The sequence below is a fragment of the Brachionichthys hirsutus genome, chromosome 3 (assembly GCF_040956055.1).
Source record: "Brachionichthys hirsutus isolate HB-005 chromosome 3, CSIRO-AGI_Bhir_v1, whole genome shotgun sequence".
In the NCBI taxonomy this organism is placed as follows: domain Eukaryota; kingdom Metazoa; phylum Chordata; class Actinopteri; order Lophiiformes; family Brachionichthyidae; genus Brachionichthys; species Brachionichthys hirsutus.
In genome coordinates this window covers 4,652,358-4,671,848 of record NC_090899.1, presented here as the reverse complement: position 1 = coordinate 4,671,848, position 19,491 = coordinate 4,652,358, and the positions used below count along the sequence as shown (strand labels likewise).

General features: G+C 40.4%; 3 protein-coding genes across 3 annotated transcripts; all 3 read left to right on the top strand.

Annotated features, from left to right (window-relative positions):
• The first annotated feature begins 298 nt into the window (after positions 1–298).
• On the top strand, positions 299–9,271 carry plekhg6 (pleckstrin homology domain containing, family G (with RhoGef domain) member 6). Its single transcript, XM_068757884.1, has 16 exons — positions 299–318; positions 1,390–1,591; positions 2,096–2,230; positions 2,331–2,465; positions 2,641–2,736; positions 2,857–2,907; positions 3,153–3,302; positions 3,711–3,821; positions 4,026–4,175; positions 4,607–4,741; positions 4,898–5,017; positions 5,123–5,255; positions 5,344–5,459; positions 5,899–7,316; positions 8,384–8,558; positions 9,193–9,271. Exons 1-16 carry the CDS (start codon positions 299–301, stop codon positions 9,199–9,201), a joined length of 3,156 nt encoding a protein of 1,051 aa, XP_068613985.1. The 3' UTR covers positions 9,202–9,271.
• A 5,208-nt stretch (positions 9,272–14,479) lies between these two features.
• On the top strand, positions 14,480–16,299 carry mrpl51 (mitochondrial ribosomal protein L51). The gene is made up of 4 exons (XM_068760304.1): positions 14,480–14,637; positions 14,823–14,925; positions 15,106–15,213; positions 15,660–16,299. The coding sequence occupies exons 2-4, from the start codon at positions 14,835–14,837 to the stop codon at positions 15,854–15,856; spliced, it is 396 nt and encodes a 131-aa protein (XP_068616405.1). The 5' UTR covers positions 14,480–14,637; positions 14,823–14,834; the 3' UTR covers positions 15,857–16,299.
• A 1,367-nt stretch (positions 16,300–17,666) lies between these two features.
• On the top strand, positions 17,667–18,935 carry vamp1b (vesicle associated membrane protein 1b). The gene is made up of 4 exons (XM_068757873.1): positions 17,667–17,704; positions 17,985–18,141; positions 18,450–18,608; positions 18,876–18,935. Exons 1-4 carry the CDS (start codon positions 17,667–17,669, stop codon positions 18,933–18,935), a joined length of 414 nt encoding a protein of 137 aa, XP_068613974.1.
• The last annotated feature ends 556 nt before the right edge of the window (positions 18,936–19,491 follow it).

Genomic DNA, 19,491 nt, shown 5'->3' with positions numbered 1-19,491 from the left:
TTGGCCTCTTAAAATGATTTCTTCCTGTTGACTCGAGCTGATCCGTGCCCTCGGTAACGTGAAACAACAATAGATTCCTGTCAAAGAAATCCATCACCAGCTCTATTCCAGGAAATACTTCTATCCGTGACACGTTAGCCAGACTGGAGCACTGATTTGTCAACTGCAGAATCCAGTTGTTCTTGTCGGGCCAGTTGCAGAGGGGCAACGGTGCAGGTGAACGGAGGCGAGGGAGGGACTCGAGACAGGTGAGGAGAAAGAGGAGGAACAGAAATCAAACATGACAGGGTGAAACAAAATGGATCCAAATAAGCCAAGGTAAGTCTTTTAATTTTTATATTGAACAGTGATAGCTGTTTCTGGGACAAGGTCGTGAATTCATTAGAGGAATATTTCCTGTTTTCACTGCAGTAAGCCGGAGCGTGTTTCATGCAGCTGCCGTGTAGTTCCAGTCAGCTCAGTGTTCTGTTGACTGGCTGAGGTGGACCGAAGCCTGTTTATACTGAGCCTCAGACCTTCAGTGGGTTTAAGTGTTATTATGATCTGGCATTGAATGTGTTACGGTGGGATGTAGAGCGTTATTACGACAGTGTTGTAAAGTCTGAATGTAGATTAGTGCAGTGTGAAAGGAAATAAAAACTGTATCTACCAGTTAGAGCATTAATCTCACTGTGGCACTATAAACAGTGCAGCCATAATATCAAAAATTCAACAGGTGTTCTCCTCTCTCACGGCTGCATCAGTCACTTTGCTTTGATTTCAGTCAGCAGCAGGGCGTCCTGCAAGTTCTACTGATGTCAGGATTGTGGAAACTCATGTTAGTGGAGTCCACAACTCACATCTCGACATGCAACACTGTGTTTGTGGAGCTGTAGCTGTGTGTCGTTTGGATTATGTTTAATTGTCTGAAATGATTTCTGCTTACCTGACTTCCTACTGGCAACGAAAGTAGAAAACTAATTTGTCCATCAATCCAAATCATGATAAAATACATTTGTTTTAATGTAATACTTGACTTAATATTTTCAGATATTCTTATGTTATATAATTATGCAATGAAACATTGGGGAAAAGAGAAAAAGTGATGAGGAAATTCATCGGGCATTGGCTAAATGCATCTGATGAATTTGCTCTTGTAAAACTTCAGTTGATGCATCAATATATGAATGAACCTCCAACCTCTCAGGTCCTCAGTAATTTGAAGAAAGGTGATAGCTTTTGTCTTTTTGACACGATGGAGAACTGATCAGAATCACCACAAGGGACAAATGATCTATCATGTTACTTGTTCACCATCCATCCATCCGTGTAACAGGGCCAATAAACTCCTCTCCGTTGTGCTTTCACACGCCTTATTCTGGCAGCGAGTAAATGTGTGTTTGTCCACAGCCATGTAAACAACAGTGGAGGAAATGAGTCGCTGGTGGAAGAAGCAGCGGTTCCATGGCCGGACAGCTCGGACAGGGAGCTGAGACAGAGAGACACAGAAACCAGAGAGCCAGATACTGATTGGACGTCGGTTTCTACAGAGACAAATAGTCACCACAAGGGGGCGTCAGACAAACAGAGGTTCAATACGCTGACCCACCAGGTTCGTAAAATGAGACAGAAGTGTGATGTCTTAAATGTAATCAAGAACATTTTGACAAGTATGATAGTTGAATACAATTGTAGGATAGGAGGAAGTATTGTACATTTTTATTATCATTAATTTTTGTCTATGGTTTTATTCCTTTTTTATAGTAAATACTAAAATTGATTTTTTTAAACTGAATATTTTGTGGAAAAACAGCACGTATCTGTCTTCTCCATTCCTCGATTACTTCTCTCCTCTTTATACCCCTCCCTTCACTCCCTTCTTGATGCCTCTATGCACCACAGCTCTGCAACTGTATGTAGGTTGAGAACTGTAAGGCACTATTTGTGATTACATATCTCAATTGCATCACAGGTTGATTATATCTCTCATTTATAAGTCTCCTTGACATGACTCCCGACATATATTTCTTTTCCTTTGAAAAATGAGAGGGGAAATCTGCCTTAATATTGAGAATATGTCACCTTTGTTTGAACAGAGATTTATTCCCATTTTCAGAAATGGACCAAGGAGAAAGTCGTCACTGCCCTTCCAACAGGGAACAAGGGACCATCTGCAGGACCCAAACCCAGAGGTGCACTGAAACAGGTCCTGTTCAGCCAGGGACTGTCTGACAAAAATCTAGGGTCCGAGGTATGATGTTGTTTTTTTTGTCATTACACTACATGTATAGAGAAGCAACATGCATTTTTTTTTTTATATCTGTCACCCGTCTTTGTCTTCTAATTAGGAGAGAGGCCAGCTGGATATGTTGAAGCAGGATCTGGGGAGTTATGCTGTACCAGCCATTCTAAGGTGGAGATGGAAGGAGGACAGTCAGGGAACAACGCTGGAGGAGAACTGGACAGACATCGTGGACTCTCATTCGGTAGGCTTATTGGACTGTCATATTTAAACATAACATCATATTGTGGTTTTACATGACTCTACCTTACTACAATATTTGGAGAACTGCATTTATCTGCATGATACCTCTGTATGAAATGTTGGCATTCATTCATTAAGCATCTTAATCCATCCTCCTTTACGGTTCTCACTTTCAGACAATGTCGAAGATGCAGAAACACCAACAAGAGGCACTGTGGGAGTTTGTGAAGACCGAGCTCTCCTACATCAACAAACTCCTCATCATCAAAGACGTAATTTGTTGTCCTCCGTCTGCTGCCACAGTCTCATTTACATACGTTTCTTCTTGTGTATGTCAGCTGAAAAGGGTTTTTCCACAGGATGTTAAACAAACCTGTCTCTTCTTCTCACAGCTGGTTATTGCCGCTCTGGTCAACCTACACCAGCATGGATTTCTCCTGGAGGTCAGCGTGCATGGCTCTGTGTCTCCCATCTAGAGCGGCAACATACAAATCTGACACCCGATAATAGAGTTAACATAAAGGCCTACGTTCCACTAATCTGCACACCATTGACCTACCTTCACTAGCACAGCAACATCCGCTGTGGCTTATGCAGAGTACAACACAGAAAATATGACAAAGCATGGAAGTCAGTCATTAACTAGTGTTTTTGTGTGTGTGTTGGTTTCAACTTGCTGGTGTTGCAGATCATCCCTGAGCTGCTTTTCTCCAACCTTCCATTCGTCTTAAGAGCACACCAGCTGTTCTGGCAGGAGGTGATTTATCCCATGTTAAACAAAGTCCGGAAGACTGGGAAGCCCTTTGACCCCACGATGTTAGAAGCTGGCTGCCTGCAGGTAGGAACCCACTGATGTGTGATAATCTATATTCCTGCAGATAAATTAAAGAATGTAAATAATAATAATAATAATATTTTTTGTTCTTTAATCAATATGAATTAGTTTTTTTCCTCCATTATTTGAATATTGTACTCAACAATTGTATGAAGCTGGTTTGAATATAATTATAACTGTGCTCCACCAGACAAAATGCATGATTACATTTGTAAGCACAATGTGTGGGAATCGTAGCACATTTGTAAACATATTTTATATGTTAGTTCAGTTTTGCTTTAGAATTTTTCACATATGCAATAAAATTTGCTGGAATTTCCCTTTCAGTAACATTTTGGATGCATAACTGCGTGCAAATTTAATTAGGGTTCTTCACACTGTCATTAAGCAACCTTTTCTTTGTGTCTGCAGTTCCATCAGCGCTTCCATTCTTATCGAGATTACTGCTGGGAGGAAGAATACTGTCTTATTTTTGCTCGCACGCAGATGGAGAACAACCCACATTTTTTTATTTTTGTCCAGGTACATTTAGCAGCACACACACAGGTGTGTTAAGATGAAAGATCACACACGCATACTCAAAAACTCACAGTAAGACAAGCCGGTCATGCACCACTTTTGTATTATTACTAAAACGATTCCAGCAAAAAAAAAATATTACTGTGCAATAAACTAGATTCAAAGAAAGACATTGAGGTTTTGTTTGTGTACTTTTGGTTTGTCCAGTGGGTGGAGACTCACCCAGATTGTGAGCGCATGAGGCTGGGAGACATGCAGGCCAGACCCCATCAGAGGATCACAAAGTACCCTCTTCTGCTCAAGGCCATTCTGAAAAACACCCCGGATCCTTACGTGCAGCAGTCTCTCCGAGGCATGGTAAGAAACTGAAATCTAGAAGGGAACGGCAATTCTAGTTCTGATATTAAAGTGATTGTAGATATTATGTAGGCCTTATTTTGCTCTGTCAAAATATACATTTTGAAGTAGAGATTTCAAGATATTAATCTCTAGAAAAATGTCTCTGTTAAAGACAAATTTGAGTTAACAATATGCCGTCTACAAAAAGGATTGATCTGTCCGTTGTAACTGAAGTTACTCTTTGTTGTCTGAAGTCTACAAGCTTGATATTTATAAATGAGCTTTTGGAATTTTCTTGTCAAAATGTTAGGAAATGTTTTCCTGGCGCCGTTAAAAGCGGAAATGGAACTCATCCTTAAAATTGTTCATTTCAGCACAAATGACCAATTTTGTGTAGCACAACAAACTCCCCTGACGAACAATAACCCTTTGTTCTTGTCCCATTCTAGATGTCTAGTGTGAAGAGTTTCTTGGACAGTATCAACGACTACCTTAAGGTCCACGATGAGCAGCTTGCTCTCACCATCTCTGCTCAGAGGGTGGAGGGTTTTGAGTTGGAGGGAATAAATGAAGAAATTGACAAGGTTAAAGGAGATTGTTTTCCTTTGCTTTAATATTGATCATTGAACAAACCTCTTGGTCAACTGGAGGCAGAGCTAACATTGCGCCACCGGATAGATTATGTAAGGACCTTCTCTGACATCTCTGTGTTGCTGGCTCACGGCGGTTTTACTTGACAGTTTGTCAGAGAGATCTGTCAGTTCGACCTCACGTGCCCCATCAGAGGAGTAGGTCCGGAAGTCGTCCGCAAGCTGCTGCTGGAGGAGAAGGTAAAGATTCGAGGGAGGAAAGACAGCAAGGTCAGCAGAGCCCATGTCCTCAGCCACTACACGTTTAAGTCACAGCACTGTAATCACATTACTTTCTATCTTTTCATTTCTTCCTTTTGACTTGGCATGAGACAGCTGGAGGTGGTGGCTCTACTTTTTTCAGATGTTCTGCTAATGACCCAAATCCCAAAGAAAGGCGATCGCCTGAAGGTAGTCCGACCTCCTCTGGCCCTGGACAGAACGTATTGCATGACACTGAAAGACAGCTGTGAGTGACATTTCCTCATCAAATACAGGACAGTGGGTTCTACGTAAATATATTATCAAGGCCATCATCATCTCTCCCCTTGTCTCAGGTTCCTTTGTTCTTATAGAGGTTGGTGAGCTTCGGACCGCAATGAACGTCTACATATATACAGCCAGCACCTCAGAGAGCTGCTCCACGTGGATCGCCACCATCCAGCAGGCAAAGGTATCACCTCCTAAAGCGCTTTAAACATGATAGTTTTAATCCTAAATTATGCCGTGATACAGTGAGCGATGTTCAAGATCAAGATGATTATTGATTGTCTGTGCAACCATTCAGTCCAGACTGTGTGAGCCTGCTACGAACAGACAATCATGATCCCCAGAGGATGAACCATAAGCATTTTATTGTTGACTAATCAAATAACTACCTCTACTACATGGACTGGAATTCTCATGGGTCCTGGAACGGGTTCTCCTGATTCTCTCTTTCTGAAATATCTCATTTCATTCACTCATTTTCTCAACTTGATCCGACCGAGACTACACTGATATGTGAACTTGATACTTGTCCTAATTATGTACTATGATCTTGTTCTATAAAAATAACATATTCATTCGTTGTGCAATGCTTTATTGGCTTGGTTCCTGTGTTGCATTGTCAGGAAACGCTAAGAAGCTGGCGAGAGAAGGAAAGCCTCAGACGAATGGAAAATGCAAAAATCCAGCAGCGAGAGGTCGAACCGGTCGAAGCAGCTAAGACTGAGGATTTGTTTGAAGAAGAAGAACTTCTGATCCAATCAGAAAGAGAGACTTTTGTCGATGAATTTGATAATGACTTTATAATACCCAAATCGGTCAATGGACTACTTGCATCTAAAGAAGCGCATGAACCGTATCGACCTCCAGAGAACACAGCCACTAACAGCACTATTGTATCTTTATTTAACTCCCAGCCCAGTAAAAATAATTTTGTAATTGTGCACAAGGGTCAGCAACATGCAGTCAGAGGACATGAATGGATAGAAATGGGAGTGAGAAGGCAGCAATTTGGGTTCCATCCAGAGGAAGGAGACAACATGTTTGCCTCTCTCATGGAAAATAAGAAAAAGGTGGCCTGGAATAATATATCCCAATCCACCCCTCATCTGGATCAATTCCCTCAAAATACGGCGACTGATCACAGAAAGTACAGAAGTGGGCATTTCCTCTTATTGGATGAATATCCAGAGATTGACTACCCAACAGATGAAGACAGTGTCTCACAAACTACACACCAACCAACATCACCCAGGCCAGAGAAGAATGCTTTGTTGGACCAGGACACTAGGAAGAACTACAGCTACAGCCTTCCTGTTGACATGGAGACATCTCCGGCGTCTTGGACCAAAACACTGATGTCACCTCGTCTGCAGAGGAAGAGGCTGATCACAGCCGATCAAGGACCTCCTCCTCAGACATTTGTCCAGGGCCAAAAATCACCTTGGTCTCCTTCTTTTTCCAACCCAGACAATGACACAAATGTCAAAAAGACTTCTGGTCCCAGCTCTGGTTCAAACAGGGTGCTAAAGCTGGGTTCTCTGAAGCCAAAACAAGATATCATTTGGGATGTGGATAATTGTGTTGCTCCAGATGCCCAAACAGTCTCTGAGCCAGAAACGTCAGATTTCAACGCCTATGACAAAATGGTAAATGTGAAAAACCAAAGGAGCGCCTCCATTCCTTATATTAGTGTTGAAAGTGACCTCGGGCCTCGTCTGCACTCCAGAAGTCTGTTCACGATGCCCCAAGCAAAGGAGACACAGCTTTGCTACTTGCAGTATAATCCCAACGGACAACCTTCTCCTCTGGAGGGGCCCTTGGAAAGAGCCACTGCCAGAGTGAGGGAGAGAGACAGATCAAAATCAGACGTAAATACAGCCCCCTCATCTTCCGCCGCACCGTCCCAATCACACAGTGATGGCGACAGAGACACAGATTGGGAAGATGAAGTGAAGGTGATGAGGCACAGAGCGCTCACTGTGAGTAAAGGATGGAAGGAGCAACTGGTGGATGGAGACGATGATGGAGATGAGAAGGACAGGTTAGTATGACAATCTACCTTTATGTGGCAATTGAAGTGTATTTATTCACATTTGTAATCAAAACAAATTTAGCATCAGAGAAAAAAAGAATCATAAACATTTAATCATCAATATTTTTATTTTTATTATTTAGAGTTCTATCTTTGGGATTAACTACATTTAGTGCATAAATACATTTACCCCTTCACATGAATGTCAAAGCCGTATGCTGTATTTACATTTCAATAAGGTATATAAGTTCCTACAAATACTATGTATTCTGTTTAAAATGTGTAATTAGAGTTTCATTTAAATACATTTCTAAATAATTTAGTGCCTTAACATTCATTGGTATCATAGAACAGATGTTTTCTCCCTGTATTAAAAACTAAGAAATAAGAATGCACCTTTTTTTACCTAGCCGTTTCTCTGTTTGTGATCACTTTTTTAACCTTAAGAGGGGGATTTCTTTCAAATCTGTCATATCTGTACTATTGAAATTCGTTTCCAGTAATGACTAAGCTCATAATGGACAGACTACTGCACAAGCACGGAAACTTAAAATCACCTCGTATTTTCAGAGCCTATATGGGTTTTCTGAAGTCTCAATTAGCATGATGAATGCATGTCGTCTCACCTCATGAGACATCTGCTAAAACGGTCCTGAATTTATCATTTTAGGACACTTTAAGCAGTTTCCTTACAAAACAACAAGTTTAATGACTTTCTGATGATTTAGTTACAAATTTACACATATTAATCACTAATATTTATCAAAATCTATTTTATAGGATGCATTATTCTTCCATTCTACTTCAGTATTATGCCCAAAAATTACATAACATTTAATTTAATGTAATTTGTGAATACCAGGGATATTAATTATTGTACTTTTAGGTGTGGTGTGCTCTTTGGCTCTTTATTGGCAAATAATTATAATGCATTATCCAACTGAATGCAGACCGGCAGCTCTGGGAAGAAGAGCGCATCTGAACAAATGTCGCATATAGTGTAAAAAAAAAAAAAAACTCACAAAGCAAGCGTGAAAACTGATTCATTTTGAATTCTGTCTCCATCTCTTGTTTAGCGTTCTCGTTACGGAGGGTGTGAATGTGGACCGGCCAGGTTGGTGCTTCGATGATGCTGAATTCATGAGTCATTTACAACCCAGAGAAGAGGGGCTTCTGGAGGGCATTAGTCGATCGTTGCCCTTCTGGCATCTCCAAGGAAACTCAGAGCAAGAAGACGGAGAGTATTGTCAGGTATAGCTCTGAGAGGATCCACGACTAGACCGCCATTCAACAATCGATCATGCAAACTCAATAAGTTCATTGTTGTGAACTTACAGAGCGACAAAATGAGTGCAACAAGAAGCTTTATTATTTATAACCTGAAGCTGAAAAGGAGCAAACAGGATAAACAAACGTATTTCATGTAGTCTGCCACCGACAGTCCTTCAGTTGGAACTTTTTATTTATTGTTAAATAATATAGTTCATTGTACAAACAATATACAGAATAAGCCTGTTGTCAATAAAACATATTGTTTTTTTTCATATAAATATATGTACCGGTACAGTATATAAATATATGCAATAATTTCCCCTTTTATTCTGAGCGTTTCTGACTATTTATCATAGTAAATAAAAACAGATTTACTTCTGTTAAATGCACTTTACTTAAACAGTTTATTTAAGTTAGCATTTTGACAAATCCTCCCAAAGAGAGAATATAGAATAACAGTCTTGCTGCAGCGGCTACTGTAAAAACTTCTCCCAACCTATCGCAGACATAAAAAAGATCTCACTTCAGTTTAGAGCTGTGAGATTTTCCTGTTTAAAGTGTCTTTTCATTCTCTCTCCATTCTTTCCTCTCTCCTCCCGCTCATTGGATATAGTATGAATGACCGTCTCCAGCGCCGGGTAAGGGAAGATCCTTTTTCTCTGAGAAAATAAGACGTGCAAGATTTTTCAAACACAACTGCATTTCAAGATGTGATGATGTATTAATGTATTTTGTATTCACTCTGTAATACTTATTTTCAATATAAAAGTTGAAATCAGGTTTTGCAGTAAGTGTATTTCTTTCCTCTTTTAAATAGTTTTTTTTCATCAAGCAATTTTAGTCTAAAAAAACAACAACAACAACTTTCCATTCAAATGTTTAAACAGATCAATGAGCTTTTCAAAGTATTTACCCTTTGGTGGTTTTTGTACATCTTAACTAAAACCAGTAGCAGAACAAGGAGGAGACAGCTGAGACCAATCACGACGCCACTGTCATATGGATGACCTGATGTTTTATGTCCACTCAGTCCATCTGCAAGTAAAATAATAATAATATCACTTTAGTAAGAGGTCATACATCAATAGTAATATTATTTCTAGTATATTATACATTTAATGAACCTACTCATTAGCTCAACGTGGTAGGTTATGTTCCCCAGCATGCCTTCTTTCCCGTAGAAACGACATGCCCATTCGCCCTGAGTGGCTGCTGATATTTTGCTAATTCGTAGCGTTTTCCCACTCTGGGTGGAAACGACAGACTGGCTTCCACTGAGGTTGTGGACCACATGAACCCACTCTTGGTAGTTGACTTCACTCGTGTCGGTCAGCAGGCAGGTCAGTGTCACAGAATCTCGTTTATTCGACAAGTTGCTGCTGTTAACTGACAGAAAAACAGGTTTTATTTAAGGTTTACTACTCATTATCAACGATCCGGTTACTAAACCTTAAACCAAATGCATAAAGAGCTTACTTTTAGCAACAACAAGCTGCAGGTTTCGCGTCAGCTGCCTTCCTTCTATGTTTCCAGAGCATCTGTACGTTCCTTCATCCTCAAAGGCAACTTCTCTTAAAGTGGCAGAGTTGTCCAAAGCAGGTTGAGAGGAATGAGAGAAAGAGTCGGGAAGATGTCCAGGATTTGGCTTAAAAAGAAACCCCGGTTTCAGTTTTTCCCACACTGGGTTAGAGGGAATTAAACCAGAGAACACACAGGGGAGTGTGACTGCAGATCCCACAGCTGCGTACACTTTCGTGTTGTCTTTGGGTGGTTGGATGATTCCTGTGAGAGCGCGGGGGGTAAAAGAAAGAGCTTATGTTTAAAAATAAAATATCTCAACATAGCTCCATTTTCTACATCTTCTCAGTCGTATACCTGTCAAAGTCGCTGAAGCTCGCCCCTCTTTGCCCCTGTAGCGCACAATGCAAGTCCAATTCCCTGTCAGTCCTGCAGTTGCCTTTTCCCTCACAACACTTGCAGCCGTTTCTCTGTTTGTGATGCTTCCGGTGTGAGACACAAATGTTCTGTTGTTCAGCATCCATTGCACACTCGCTCCATAAATCCAGGGAGTCATATTACAGCTGATTGAGACATTGCTCTCTGATATAGCGACTGACGGAGACACTGACACTGTAAAGGATTCAGGTGAGGATGAGATTATTGACATATATTACACTTTATTTGTGATCTAATCTCTGGCCCGATTCTAATGAGGAATGTTAAAACGCGGGAAATTTTATGCTTCATAAATTGGTTTCTTACCTTTAATGATTCGCAGCATGACCTCATTCTTATAAACCTGATCTCCTTTTGCCACCTTGCAAAAGTAACTTCCGCCATCTTCCACTCTGACATTGTTGATTTGCAGACTGTAATCGCCTCTTTCAAATTGGGAGTGTGGGCATTGTATGCGCTGGCTCCTTGTAGATAGCCAGCTATAGCCCCAGTACTGCAGACCATTCTTCTTTATTTTCCAAATCGTGCTGAAAATAGATAGCATTGATAACACAATGTTCAGCGTGTGGATACAAGTCATTATCATTGTGAAGATGAAGGATATGAAGGTGACGAATGTGGATTGCAGGGACATTAGGGCATTTGATGGCGCAGGAAGTATGTTATATAAAGCAAAAATGGAAAGTGCATGAACAGTTAGTTCATACGCATACAAAAACAAAAACACACCTTACCCTTTGTTGCCTTTACTCCAGTTGATTACAGGAGAACTTGAGGACAACAGGTTGCATTTACAGGGTAACACAGCCTGGGCACCTTCTGCAGCAAGCACCTCAATCACCTGACACTGAATGCCTAGGGACGAGCCATTAAATAAATAAATACTTTAGAATGAAAATGTGCTTCTTTAGTATAGAAGAAAAAAAACACATCCAAGGAACTTTGCGTCACCAAAGGTTCAAAAGTTGTGGATGGAGAATACATTATTTCATTTACCTGTCAGAAGACAGGAAATCCCCCCCAAGATGACAAACACCAACAACATCTTCTATTCCTTTAGTTCTTGAATGAAAACAAAGTCTATGTTTCGCTTTGACCGGCGTGTCCCATATTGTGTTAATGTGAGATGGGCTGATGAGGTATATATATATATATATAGCGATGGGGGCGGAGTGTGTTGTCGATCATGTGACTTCAGATACTTTCTGGTCTGTCTACGTCAACCTGGAAACTTTAAGACAGAAATGTCAGGGAGACCCACTTCCTCCCACGGATTCTCTCTACCTCATTCCGTTTCCTTTCACATCTAATTTATGATGCACACATAGGATTGTTCATGTAAAGCATTTCAGCATAGAACCTTCCCCAGAGCATCACGCCAATGTTATAATATTTTTTGATTTTTATTATTTTTGGAACGAAACTGCAGAGAGTTTGTTTACAAATCCGGATCTTCACGGAAGATCTTTTTGTTGCCTTGAAACCAACATGGCAAAACTGAAACAGCGTTCCTCCGTCGCTACCAGTCAGTTGGGTCACTTATTATCATCATCATCATCACCAGCAGGACGAGAAAAACTTGATTTCAGTTCTTGACACCCTGGTCTGGTGGATATTCAAGAAAATGAATCAGCTGCTTCTTTCTCACTCCTGTTTTCCTCTTCATCATTTCTCCGCAGGGGATATGGTTCTGCAGAGCCAGTCAAACAGCTGACATATCTATCTATCTATCTATCTATCTATCTATCTATCTATCTATCTATCTATCTATCTATCTATCTATCTATCTATCTATCTATCTATCTATCATGGAAAGATCAATAAATATATTTGTAATTATTGCACATTACCTAGTGTCTGATAGATGCTGAAATGATGCTAGATGGATGCTTGATAGAATGTCCCATGAATAGATGCATACTAGGTAAATACAGATAGATGCACAGATGTGTGGATGTTGATGTAAACACATGCAGATCCCCGCACGGATGGATAGATACATCTGAGAAAGTGTGGGTGAAACCACGGAGCATTTGTTTTCATCGTGTGGAGAACTGTTCCCTGGTAACAACTGCTGCGTGAGCATTTCTGTAGGGCTTAAATCTTTTCATCTCATTCACCGAGAACTTCCTCCAGTTAGCCTCAATTTAAATCCGCACCAATGTCTTTCATCTTGCACCTTCACTAAACTGCTCTGTGTTGGGGGCAAGCATGTGTCATTCACCGTGAGGAGGACTTTCCTAGGGCTGATGTTTAGGCACCTCCATTGTTTGACTATGAGAGGTTGTTGCTGTGGAAACGAATGCCACTCATATGGAAAAAGATTGACCTTGAATAAGTGCTGGTGAATATGTTTATAAAGAGACACTTGGAAAATAGTCAAATCAGATTTCATCTATTCAACAAATGAGTCATTTGTTCTTGTGTGAAGCTCTCATTGAATTATCTTTTTCATTATTAACCCTAGATGATGAAAATGACATATAATAGATAGCAGAGAGTCAATTATTGATCTGACAATATGATGATATTTTAGTTCACTTGTGTAGGTGGTGAAATATGTTCCATTGAGTTTTACTGGCAGAAGCAGCACAGCTCACAAACAGCATGCTGCACTTCTGAGAAATACTCTTATTTTGTCAAGTCAGCCTTTCTGTTCTGTTTTGCGTGTTAATGCTTTGTCTAGTTTGAATTTCCACACACGTCATAGCAATAATGAAATATAGATAATTTCAGGGCCCTAGTTTCAGGAAAAAGCAACATATTCCATTCAAGTTTTTAGAACAAGAATGGCTACCGATGTCAGCTAGATAGAACAATAAAACAAACAAAATCCCAAATAAATCTAACAATTCTTTAAGTGATCATGTTTCATTGCAAACCTTCTAATGGATCTAATGGAATTATGTCATCTTCATGTACTCTTTAAGGCTTGATTTATTGTGTACTATTTCTCTTAATGTGATACAATATTTTACTTTTCATGCAATCCCATTTTTGCTTTAATCAGTAAACAGCAATATATGCATGAATGCACCGCTAACATTAATACAAATATATATTATATTTATCTATACTTAACATACTGTACAATTTTAAATGAACGGCTTCATTTGAAGGTTGAAGATTTTGTTTTCTTATCTATTTTTACGACAAAAGCATCTTCTTGATTTGGAGGAACTTCTGGCTTCTGTCAGAGAGACCAAGGTTCGACTAATATAGGCAACAATCAATTCAATCATTGTCACCTTTTGCTAAATAAGCAGCATCAATAAATTTCTACAAGATGTCAGTCATTAGGAAACATTCAAACACAAAAACACATGAGGTCAGCGGAAAAAGGTGACGGCTGTAAAGTGCCTTGAAAAAACTTTTAAGAAGCAAGTATACAAGAAGAAGAATGTAAAATCTAATAAGAAGGCAAATATGATCTAGCCTCATATATCAAGGGGTAATCATTAGAGGAGAATATCAGGCTTGAAGGCTTAATCTATTTAAAACTCTTAAGGATCAAAGATGAAGTTATTTAATTATGTATTATTTTATTTTCATTCAAAAACTGTCAAGACAATTTTCCATTAAAAACGTTTGTGTTTTAAATCTCTAGATTGTATTTATTTGTATGTATTTTAATATTTTAACTTGTATAACCGCGCATTTTACATTTACATTTCCGTTCTTTGGATAACTTTGCTCTTCCGGTGCCGTTGTCTCCCTCTACTGGCTAAAAAAAAGTAATGAAAAAGCGGCGAACATGTAATTTCATCGAAAATATTATGAATGGTGAATTTGTAAAACCGGAAATTCTGGGGGTGGACTTTTATTTTAAACGCTTTGAATGCTGTAAAATTGTCTATATAAGCTATATAATATAAATAAAATATCAGAAAATACAATTTAAAAAATATAATAATAATATGGTGCTGCCGCTTTGCATTGTGGGACACAGAGTAAGATGGCGACGTCCAGCGCGACAATGATGAAGTCTCAATAACATCGAATTTTAAGTGTTAATTATCCGTAAAAGGATATAATTTGCACTTTGTCGTAAAGAATACGAAATGTTAATTTGACATTAGGTCGCTTCCGGACGAGGGAACTGGTAATGTTCTTATTTTTACGAATTTGATTAAGCTAACGTGCTAGCTAAAAGCAAGGCTCGGGGCCAGTGCTACGATAACAGAGAAACTAATTAAGCTAACGTTGTGTTTGATAGATCCAGACAATAAAACCCGCCGCTCTTTCTGAGTATCTTCCACGTGAAGTTAATAGTGACTGTCGCTGCAGAATTCTCCAGACATGTCTGTCCTGGGAGGGTTGCTAAAAGCCGGAGCGTCTTTCTGTCGCTCTGCTGGCACTCTGCTCCGCACTGTAAGGCCCATTTCTACTGGTGAGTTATATCACGGATTTCACTGCGTGGCGTGTCTGTTAGCGCATAAGATGTTAATTATTTGATTGAATAATGTCAACATTGAATTAAAGTAGACGCATTACTCCGTTTGAAAGCAGCAGTTCTATTTATCAGAGGTCTGTCAGTCTTTACTCGGATTGACGGATGCACTTTCTGCAGGTACATCCTGCCAGATCAAGATGCATGCCATTCCTCAGCTGAAGAAGGTGGACAGGTGGACTGAGAAAAGGAGCATGTATGGAGTTTATGATAACATAGGCATTTTAGGTAAGTGCCTGTTTGTGGAAATTCAAACTTCCGATTGTTCAATTTGTTGTTTTTGTTTATTGAATGCTTTGGATGACTGTCTCAGCATGTCATAAACCGTTGCTTTTAAATTGGGATTGCACTATCTATATTGAGACGTTCATGTAAATCAGTAATAGTAATACAAAAATAAATGTAATGTTTTCCTATTGTGGTGTTGGCATGTAATCACGTTGTGGAATTCCATCTAATACGGAAATTCCCTACAATTTGTTCACCTGATTACCACCTCCGTCTCATGGATAATAAGAAAAAGGTAGTGGCTTGAATAATGCCAGTTGGAGATTTGATCTTTACCTGAGTTCCCAACTCTTCATCAGATGGGCTTTCCCTACACTCGTGTTTGTTTGTTTTTTGTCATGCATTCATCGTGTGATGAAACTCATCTCTTCCCTTTGTGTCTTCAGGGGACTTTAAAATTCATCCCAAAGACCTAATTTTGGCTCCCTGCTGGCTGAAGGGCTTTAAAGGCAATGAACTGCAGCGTCTAATCAGAAAGAAGAAGATGGTCGGAGACAGAATGATGACTCTGGAGAGACATAACTTGGAGAAGAATATCCGCTTCCTGTACAAACGCTTAAACCGCACTGGCAAACACCGCTAACTCTGAACAAACCACACTGACAAATACATGTGACCAGCCTAAAAAGGAACGTTGACTGTAATTCCATGCTGTCAAATAGCCGTTTTGTTGAAGTACATCTGTTTGATGTATGTTGTGGTCAATAACATACACAATATAAAAATGGATGCAACAAAAACTTTCTTTTATTCCATTTTTGCCAACAGAAAGTCTTTCAGTTCCCAACAAGCTTTTGTCACCATTATGCTGTAGTTGTAGTTGATGCCTGACTGTCCCAGTGTTTAAGATGAGCGCCAACCCAGAGGTCAGCAATGGAAATAAGATGTGCCCTGTGTATTACCATGGCGATCTTGAATTATGTCACCGTGGTGAAGGTCACAATAATATAATTACAGATTGGTTAAATGCTCTTTCTCAAATGAGATGAACTATTTTCAGATGTTTAAATAAAAGATTCACGGTCATTGTTTCTTCAAACTGAGTTGAACTAAGTCAAATGGAAATAATGGCTCGAACGAAAACACGAGAATCAACCGCAGAACCAATTTCATGTGGGCAATCGTAAACTTTGACCTTATGGTCTATTTTATATTTTATTTCCATGAAGATATTTTTTTCCCCCACCACCATGTTTTATGACTTTAAAAAACTGTTTTATTAACTCTTTTGTTCTAACTTGAAACGTGTACAAAATCAAAATGGGGGGGGGGGGGGGGGGGGGGCAGGGCAGCAGTCGGAGGAGATAAATGGGAGAATCCCGGGCCAGGGAGGAAAGAGTCGAGTCAACACTCCCCTGTACCGCAGTGTCTCCCCAGCCAGCCCAGAGAGCTGCAGTACTGCAAAGTGTGAAAGAGGGGGGGAGAGGAGGGGAGGAGGAGGAGGAGGAGGTACCGCACTGGCGTTACGAGTCCAAGAGGGGAGACGCATTATTGCAGCATCCTGTGTCGGAGCACTTACACTCGAAATTACCCCAAAAGACGCGCAGAGAAAGCGCCGCAGATTCAGCGTGAGCGGCGGCTGCTCTTTACGACCGGGACTGGACAGTTTCCCCCCCCCCCCCCCATCATTTGGAAGATGCGCGCATAGGGGCATTTAGAAGAAGCGAGACAACCAGCCAATCACGTGTCCGCATTGAGGAGCCGTTCCTTGCGGACTCGCATCACTTGGAGTGCAGCTGGAAGCAGCCCTGCAGGAATCACACCTGGATTTGCCTTGGATGGATTATAAATAAGAAGTAGGTCTCCGTCTCCTGCGCTCCAGCCCAGACCGCCGGTACCGTCGGGCAGCGTTGCGGTATAAATGCAGTATAAATGCAGTATAAATGCAGTATAAATGCAGTATAAATGCAGTATAAATGTAGTATAAATGCGCCGATCTAGAAGATCGGCTCCACTGCGCCGTTTGCGCACTTTGCTATTTGGAGTAGCAAGGAATGATCATTTAATCCGGTTTCTGATCTCTTTCCTTTAGGGTTTTTTTTTGTACTTCAGTCCCCCCCCCTCCTGCCTCGCAGACCGTCACCCTCCTCCCCCCCTTAGCAACCCGTGAGTCAGTTCAAACAGCTGCATATAGAAGATGTGAGTATTAATGCGGTTTTTCTGATGCACTCTTTACACTTTAACTAAATGAAAAATCTATCTTATTGATATCTGGATATCTTTTTTAATCCGAGTCGGATCATTTCCACTTGTGTAGTTTTGCTATATAAATGATCAGATTTCTTTCAGATTAACGAATTTTGCTGACGCAAGTGAAAATGTCCGTCACAGCATCACTAAATTATGCAGGCGTTGTTGACTGCACTCCAGATCTGTTGTGAGCTTTTTAGATCATGTTACACCACATCAAAAGGATTTATGACTTCATGAGGTTGTGACATTTTCTGTGCTGCTGCAGTGACTATGATTTCTTCAGTTTTAAACCTTTACTACTGCATCAGGCCTAGAACTGGATTAACCCATTCCTCTTCACACTCGAACTCTTCCATCACAAATACTCCTTGATAATTTGTTTCACACCAAAATCTCCTGAGTGCACACCAAAGTGCATACACTTATTTCATTCCTCCTCTTACTGCTCTTTACTCTGAGGTTTCCATTAGGTTTTAGTGAAGCCCACAATAATATACACCATACACTCCTTTATTCAGACATCAATTGCTCATCCTCCTACTCATTCTTGTCAGGTCTGCCCCAGATGCTGCCCCAGCTGCTCCAGGCGCTCCTGGTGCAGATGGAGCCCCTGCTGGGCCTCCCAATACCACCAGCAATCGTAGGCTACAGCAGACACAGGCCCAAGTCGAGGAGGTGAGCTGGACCTGGAGGCCAAACGAAGCATAAAGCATCTTGGGGATATTTATCCTGAATTATCTGGAGTCTCTCTGCAGACACTGAGACAAGCATGTAAAAAGCTTTATTGTTGCTCTTTTGTTCTCTGAAAAGGTCTGGTCATCTGAACATGCTCTGCTGCGCATCCCAAAAGCTTTACACAACTCATTCATAATTTCTAGTTTCAGAAGAAAAAGAAAACTTTTGCTTTTCTTAAATCATGCTTGATATCCTCTTACGTTTCTCCTCCCTACAAATGCTGTCTGCTCCCGACTCCGGTTGGCTAGGTGGTGGATATCATGAGGGTGAATGTGGACAAGGTTTTGGAAAGAGACCAGAAGCTTTCAGAGCTGGATGACAGAGCGGACGCTCTCCAAGCCGGAGCCTCCCAATTTGAAAGCTGTGCAGCCAAGCTAAAGAACAAGTATTGGTGGAAGAACTGCAAGGTGAGCGCATTAGTCTGCGTCCATTAGACACATTAAACAGCCACTGAAAGACGCTCACAATAAGATCTGAGTCCTTTAATGTGCTGCTGTAGATACATGAAATGTAAAGATGAATCAGCTGTTTGATGTGAAAGCATCAAAGTTAAATATTGTTCAGATGAGTTCTTTTCTTTTTTTTGTTACTCCACATATTTACAGTGTGTTTTTAATCTGGTTTTAAAATCAAGTGTACAGCATTATTTAAAGTGTATTCTTTTGCCCCCTCAGATGATGATCATGATGGGCATCATTGGAGTCATTGTGGTTGGGATAATATTCTGTGAGTAGAATCTGGCTTCATAAACACAGATGAGTGATCTCTAAATGAGGAAGATAATCAAAATGGTAGTTGATCATGTAAGTCTGGCAATTTTTAAATAATATTGGTGCATTAGTGCTGATATTTCTTTTTGTGCTGTGTTGTTCTGTTTACTAAAAACAGTCCTGTCGACTCTAGCTATTCTTATCCACTTCAAATCAAAATGCCTTTTTTTTATTTTTCTTCCGCGTTAAAGGAATAGTTCAAAAACATTTGAGCGTGTTTGGAGAGTTATTACATTGATGTACTGCCACAACCTTTAATCTGATCATGTTCTCTGCCTCTCTTTCTAAATTCTCAGTGTACTTCTTCTACTGAGCTCATCCCGTCGGTACAGATGGATATGGACTTGAGAGCGATGAGAGGGAAGAGAAGAAGTAAAACCCGGTTCCACCCGACGTCTCCTTCCGCTCTTCACACAGTCTTCTATCGATCCCTCCTTGCACTAATAGATGACAGTTATTCCTCAGCATCACTGAGTTCTTTCCCTCCATTCTTGTTACTTTCCTTCAAGGTTTTTCCATC